Genomic DNA, 6948 nt, shown 5'->3' on the forward strand with positions numbered 1-6948 from the left:
TAGAGTAGAAGCTCACTGTCTAACATAGGTGACAGGTATTGGGAAGTAATTGTAAATATTGTATGTGTAGTTTTTAGTATAAAGACAACACCACCCCGGGGGCAGGCAGAGTGCCTGGAACTGTCCTGCTGGACAGACCTCGGCAGGGCAGGAGAAAATTTTTTATAGATAAGGAACAATGAACAACCTTGAGACCGAGAAATGAAGAGCTCTGACTCATTCCTCAAGCACCTGGGCTGGGAAAAGAGACTTTTAACAATCTCGGGGTCACAGCGAGCCAGAAAGGCCCCGAGAGTCCCCCTGAGACCCCAGCATCCCCATCCTCTGCCCTGCCCCTGGTCCCTGTGACACCCCAGCATCCCCATCTCTGCCTTGTCCCCTGCTCACCCCCAGGCAGGTACCCCCAATTCCCGCTGGCATATCCCTCCTGCCGGGCCCTGCCAGGCCCCGGGCACGGTGCGGGAGGCAGGGAAGGGGCTCCGGGGGTGCGGGGCTCTGATTTTGGGCATTGCGGGCTCTGACCGCGGAGCCCCGAGCGGGCGGTGCCGGCCGCCCACTGGTGGCAGGGCCGGCGCGATGCGGGGCGCCCTCCCCGGCCCCATCCTGGTGTTCCAGAGACCTGGAAAATAACACAGCCTGCTCAAAAACGAGCCTCAGGGATGGGGAAATTGTCAGCAAAAGCCGTGTTTTAATTCCTGCGTATAAAACCATGAACCTCTTAAATGCTAGGAGACACAAATGATTAAAAATTCAAAGATATCAAAGGAAGGATGTATTCCCTGCCTGGGGACAGAGATTCCCCAAGGACCCAAAGGACATGCTGTCGATGTGTTCCCAGATCCAGGGCACTGCAGGGGGAATTGTCACTGGCCAGAGTCACCAGTTCAAAGCCCCAGAGAAGTAGTGTCCTGGTGGCCCAGCCTGCTCCTCTGCTGCTGCAGCTCCTCACACTCGATGCTGTGGGCAGGTTTCATGTGCTGCTGGAGTGCTCCACTCTCTGGTACAGTGCATGTGTGCAGCTGGCTCCTCTTCCACGTCTCTGCTTGAACACATTGGTTTCCCACACCCTGCTGGGCAGTGATGAAGGTCAGGAGCAGCAGCTGCAGCAGCAGGGAGCTGGGCAGGGGCTGACAGCAGCCACCCCTCCTGCCCCCAGGGCTGTGTGCTCCCTCCCCTTGGCATCAGCACCATCTCCCCTGCTCCAGCAGTGCCTGCCCTGCCACTTCCATCACAACCAGGGTGGCAAAACCACATTTTGATCTTCCCTAGTCCATTACAAGCTTTGTGTGAAAATTACCAGGTGGGAGCCCATGCTCCAGGAGATGTCTCTGCCTCAGAGGAGAAGGATCAGCCTGGGCTTATTCTAAGATGAAAGGACAGGACTATCATCCCCTCCTGCCTCCTCTCAGTCCTGACCTTCCTGTCCCATGTTGTGGTCCTGGTCTCCTCTCCTCCATGAGTTTTTAACCCATTGTTCTTGAGTGTCACTACTGCCCTGTAGCATTACAGCTACAAGGCTCAGGGCAGTGACCTGCTGGTGAAGGCACTGCAGCTCCCCCACCCTGTCCCACTGCCCTGCCACAAACTTGACATTTTCTATTTTCTCAGTAGCAATGCCACAGAGGCCAGGGGCTGGCAGTGGGCAGCCCCCAAAGGCAGCACTCCTGCTGGGACAGCAGCACACCTACCTTTTCCTGGAGAGCTGCTGCTCTATCTCCTCCAGGGACTGTCCTTTTGTTTCAGGCACAAAAAGGTAAATGAATACAACAGCCATCACTCCCATCAGCCCATAGAGAAGAAACATCCAAGAAAATCCAATGGCATCTGCAGAGATTCAGGTGTGTGAGTGTAGGAGTCACGTTGTGGGGTACAAAGGAAACTGCTTCCTTACTGTGAGGTGGCCATTGGTGCCTGACAGGGGCACCTTATTTTGTGAAGCCTTCAAGAGGGTTGGGAAACTCCTTAATTGCAAGGTTTGGACTGAGAATTAGCAAAGAGAAAGGTTGGTGCATGCCAGGCTTTGCCAGCAGCAGGGGAAGAAGGCAGCTGAGGGCCAGGGCCAGCAGTGCCTGCTGAGCAGTGCTGAAAAGCTGCCTGTGTGGAAGCTGCAGACTCTGGGTTTCCTGAAACTGTGGTGCTACAGTGCAGCCCAGTGGGCAACTGGTGATTTTTATAAACGAGAGGCTCTGAGCAGAGCTGCTGGTGCCTGGCTTTCCTGCTCTCAGGGCCAAAGGGTCACACCTATTCCAGCTTCAAGTCTTCACAGTTCAAAATGCCACTTCATCTCCAAATGGCTCATGGTGGCCTTCCCTAACCAGCTGTGGGAGGAGAGGGAGGGGAAGGGGCTACTCACCAATAAGGTCCAGGAAGGAGAGGCTGATCAGTAAATTAGCAGCCCAGTTAAAGCTGTTACAGAAGGCAAAGGCTCTTCCTCTTATCCCAGCAGGGTAAATCTCACTCAGGACCAGCCAGGTCACTGCACAGATTAGAGAGATCACAAAGACAGCGTGGAGTTAAGCAATTTGTTTGGGAAATGGGCAAGGGAGATTTCAGCAGGGGGTTTAAACTCTGGCTTCACCCAGCACCCGCTGCTGGTGGTGTCAAACATTCATCGATCTCAGAGGCTGATCACAGCAGAACCCTTCAAACCTCCTGTGCTCAACGCTTCATGGAGGAATGAAATGGCAATAAACAGGCCCAGGGAGTAAAGAAGAAAGCAGGGTAGCTGGTAATTCCATTCACAGGAGATGAAGAGATCTGACAGGCCTGCTGTCAGGTCATGCTCTTTGTAAAGAAATGAGAAAAGGGTGGAATTAGGTAGACAACATTGCATTTGGGCTAAAATCAGAGTTAAAGCAATACATATCTTTAAGTCTCTCTCATCCTGGGGTTATTTTGCTTGAAATAATTTGCAGGGTGGCTATCAAACCCAAGAGACTTGCTCACCTAACATTCTTTTCTTGATTTAAATGCTGTTTTCTCACATCAAGGCATTTACATGCCAGAAAACAGTAGAATTTACAAGAAAGCAATAATTAATGTTCAATCTAATCTGATGAAAAACAATTAATAATACATAGACTAAAAGAACCCAAATTGATATTGAGAAACTTCAAAAGAGGTTCAACTTCCAGTTCTGCACTGACTCTCATAATCACACAGCAGAAGCCCTTCAGTCCCTCTGTCCTCAGCCCTGTATTTTCCTCCTCACCAGGGTGGCAGGAAGTTTATCTAGTGTTTGTAGGGTTTGTAGGATGTTCTGATTTTCCATTGAACTTCAGAGAAAAAACCAGCTTTACCAGGGTAGTGAATAGCATGGAAGAGAAAGTTACCCCAGTGCTGTAGCTGACAGAGCTGCAGTGCTAGAATTGATTCCGGGGGCAGGAGGGGACATATTTCCAGCTCCCAGACAGTGAGCTGCTCAGCACAGCAGATACACAAGGAATGGTTCAGGCAGGCAGCTTGCAGACCAGCCCTAGTTTTATTCTCTGGGTTAATGCAAGGATAAACACCACACTTACTTGGCCCAAATCCAATTGAGAAGGCACTCACAAAGGCCATCATGCTCAGCAGTGTAATCCAATTTAAGGCTGTGTGTTGTGCCCAGGGAGCAGCACCGACGGGAGGGCTGGTGCTTTCCAGTGCTCCTTTCCTGGACTGACCTGCCAAGTCCCTTTTCTGAGTGAGGGGAGGATTAGGAACAACCTCTTTGCTTTGAGTGCTGGCAAAAACTTCCATGAGGCTCCTTGTGGCAGCAAAATCAGGGCTTGCCTGACTTCTGGCAGCACCTGATGCTGGCGGGACGGGTGACACAGCAGCCTGGGGGAGCACAGGTGGGGTCAGGGGGTGCTGGCTGAGGCTCTGGGATGCACTGGGGCCTGTGGCTGCCCTGCAGTCCCTGGCCATGGCCAGCGGAGCCATGCGGCTGGTGAGGCCCAGGCTGGTGACAGACACGGCCATCACCACACAGCCTGCCATGAGCAGCACCCTCCTGCCTGCCTTGTCTGCCAAGGCCATGGCCACCAGCGTGGCCACCACCTTGATTGCTCCCAGCCCAACTGAGGCCAGGATGGCTGAGGAGTTGCTCTGGAACCCCACGGAGTGGAAGATTTTGGAGGCATAGCCCAGCACATTGGGCTGCCCAGTGAACTGCTGGAACAGCACCAGCCCCAGGCCCACCAGAGTCCGCCTCCTCATGTTGTCTCTGCTCCTAAAAAGATCAAGAAATGAGTAATGCTTCTCCTGATAGGGCTCCCGCTTGGCTGCTGCTCTGTCCTCTGTGTCCTGCAATGGGATGAGGCCCTTCTGGCAGTCTGAGTCCCACGAGCTTAATTTAACTGGGTTCACTGGGAGAAAGAGGATGCTCAGGAACTGCATGGCTGCCGGGGCAATGGCCAGTCCAAACATGTACCTCCACCCCTCATCCACGTCTGCAAAGACATAATTCAGTGCATAGGAGAGCAGGATGCCCACAGTGATTCCTGCTTCGTAGAGAGACACCAGCAGCCCTCGCTGGTGAGCAGCCACCATTTCTGAGACGTAGATGCAGCAGGCCATGGATGAGACAGAGATGGCAAAGCCCACAGTCACTCTCCCAATGACCAGCACGGTGAGTGACCTGGCCAGAGTGAGGAGGAGGCTGCCCACCAGCAGCACCAGGTTGCTGACCAGGATTGCTCTCCTGCGGCCGTGGCGGTCGATGAGGATGCCCCCAGCCAGGGAGGCGAGGAGGGCTCCGACGAGGACGGCGCTCACCAGAACCTCTTGCTCAAAGCAGCTGAGCTGAAAGTCTGCCTGCAGCTGCAGCAGTGCTCCAGAGATTATCCCCAGCTCGTATCCAAATATCAGCCCGCCCAGGAGAGACACTGTTCCGGACAAGAGGAGGACCAGCAGTGCACGACCTGGAAAACAAGCAAGCAGGGCTAGGTTCAGTTTTCTGATGCTATAAAACAAGATGTCAGCATGCACAGGCTGGAAGAACTCTCCCAGGACAGCCACAGTTTTCCACCAACAAAGTCATGATGTGGAATTCCCCCACAGGTCACTAAGTCCCATGTATAGAGGCACTTGCAGACAGTCACACAACCCACCAGACTTCCACTAACTGCAGGGGTACTTATTTGGGGTGCAGGACTTTGAAATCAGGATTTTTAAACAGAGTTAAGACTTGTTTTTAAGTGCAGGACAGTGATTTGCAGTGCCTGGAATTGCACAGTGGGATCCTCTGTGGTATCTCTTGATTGTAACTACAAAATTTGTTCTGGGCAGGAAATGCAGCTTCTGCTTTCTGGTTCTGCATTATCATTTTCACATTTCAGTGCACATGGTATGACCAGCACTCCCTGCAGGTTTTGCATTCTTACTTCCTATCTTGTGGTTAAAAGCCCTGCTCAAAAAAGTTTATTTTTCCTTTATTTCCTCCTTTAGTTAATCTTGTGCCCTCTGTGGGGTGCCCCTGATTTCTTCATTTCTCCTTCCGCAGCCCACAGCTCCCAGGATCTCCAAGTCAATTGCGGTCTCCTCAAGCTGGTCCAGGCCCACAGGACGAACTTCATTGTGAGCTGAAAAGTTCACTGTTGCCACCCTCAAACACAAGAAGTGACTCTTTGACCTTGCCCTTCCCACAGGGCTGAGCGTGCCAGTTTCCTAAGCATGAAAGTTTAGCTAATTTAAGACAAAAACAACAACAAAAGCAACTCAAACCAACCCACCCCGAACAACCCTACAAAACCAAGGTGCTGCACGTGCTTCTCACCAAGGGGAGGAGATGAAGGGGTGACTATGTGTGAACCATGAGCCATGCTCCACCAGCAGGGATTGCACTGAGACAAGAGCTGATTTGGGGACCTCTGAGGACAGAAGTGACAGTGACCTCACCTCCAACTACACTTTTGAAGCATAGGTGGATTAGTTTTGGGGTTTGTGCTGTTTTGCAGCACGTAATGCTATCTGCATTCTTTTGTTTAATTAGAAATACTCACAGTTTTGGTAGACTGTAAGTGGAAAAAATGTTGGCACAACTAACAGACCATGGAAACTTTTCTCACCCTGCTGAAGGAGTTTTTTCCTGTCACAAGCTGTGTTTAATGGGAACTGTCTCCGCGTGGCTTTTAATTACTGTTATCAATAAAGGCTATTTCTCAGTGATGGCTGTATATAAATACAATTATTTTTATTTATTCTGCAACCCTCTGTGTTTCATTTGTGCTACTTATGCCATCCCAGCTATCCCAGTCCCTTCCACCATGCTCTGTGTGACCATCTGCGCTGCTTTTAGCACTCCTTGTCCATGTTATGCAGATAATTAGAAAAAATATCTGCTGAGAACATAAGGCGTAAGTGGCCATCCTATGAGCTTCAGGCCACAAATTCTATTAGACACAGACAGTCCCATGGCTGATTTCATCAGGTTTTGCTGCATTTCTTGTTAACTTAATAAGCACTCATGGCTTATGAACTTTGACTGAAATCCAGTTTGTGTATGATCTATTCTGACGTAGCTGGGGAATTGGAGGACTCTTCAGATCTCTACACGGGGTTTGGAGGAGCAGGGAGCTGTGCCAGGCGATTTTCTCCCTACAGCAAACGGGAGAGGACCGTGCTGCAGGGCAGGGCAGTGACCGACTGTCCGGCCGGGCTGGGGCTGGCACCGGGCTGACCCGGGCTCTGCTCACCCCAGGGCCAAGGCCAGAAATGGGCACAGCAAACCCAGCTCCCTCCATGCTCCCGAGCCCGCTCCCCGCCCGGAACAGCCCCGGGAACGAACCACAGGAAATTCCTTGGCTCCTACGCTCGCCTGTACGCGCTGCTGGGACCGCTAAAAACAGCACAGAAAGAAAGGAAGGGGCGGGGGATGCACCCAAACCTTTAGGAAAAGTTGCAAACTTTTTGGTTTTTGGAAATTCCTCCCCGGGGCAGCGCGTTCCCGTTCCTCCCCGGCTGCCCCCC

General features: G+C 51.9%; 1 protein-coding gene across 1 annotated transcript; it reads right to left on the reverse strand.

Annotated features, from left to right (window-relative positions):
- Nucleotides 1-668: 668 nt before the first annotated feature.
- SLC2A10 (solute carrier family 2 member 10) lies at nucleotides 669-5801 on the reverse strand. Its single transcript, XM_005422322.2, has 5 exons — nucleotides 5756-5801; nucleotides 3522-4901; nucleotides 2354-2476; nucleotides 1689-1824; nucleotides 669-1067 (listed from the first exon to the last, which is right to left on the reverse strand). Exons 1-5 carry the CDS (start codon nucleotides 5799-5801, stop codon nucleotides 971-973), a joined length of 1782 nt encoding a protein of 593 aa, XP_005422379.1. The 3' UTR covers nucleotides 669-970.
- Nucleotides 5802-6948: the final 1147 nt, after the last annotated feature.

This window comes from Geospiza fortis, unplaced genomic scaffold, assembly GCF_000277835.1.
Source record: "Geospiza fortis unplaced genomic scaffold, GeoFor_1.0 scaffold188, whole genome shotgun sequence".
NCBI lineage: Eukaryota > Metazoa > Chordata > Aves > Passeriformes > Thraupidae > Geospiza > Geospiza fortis.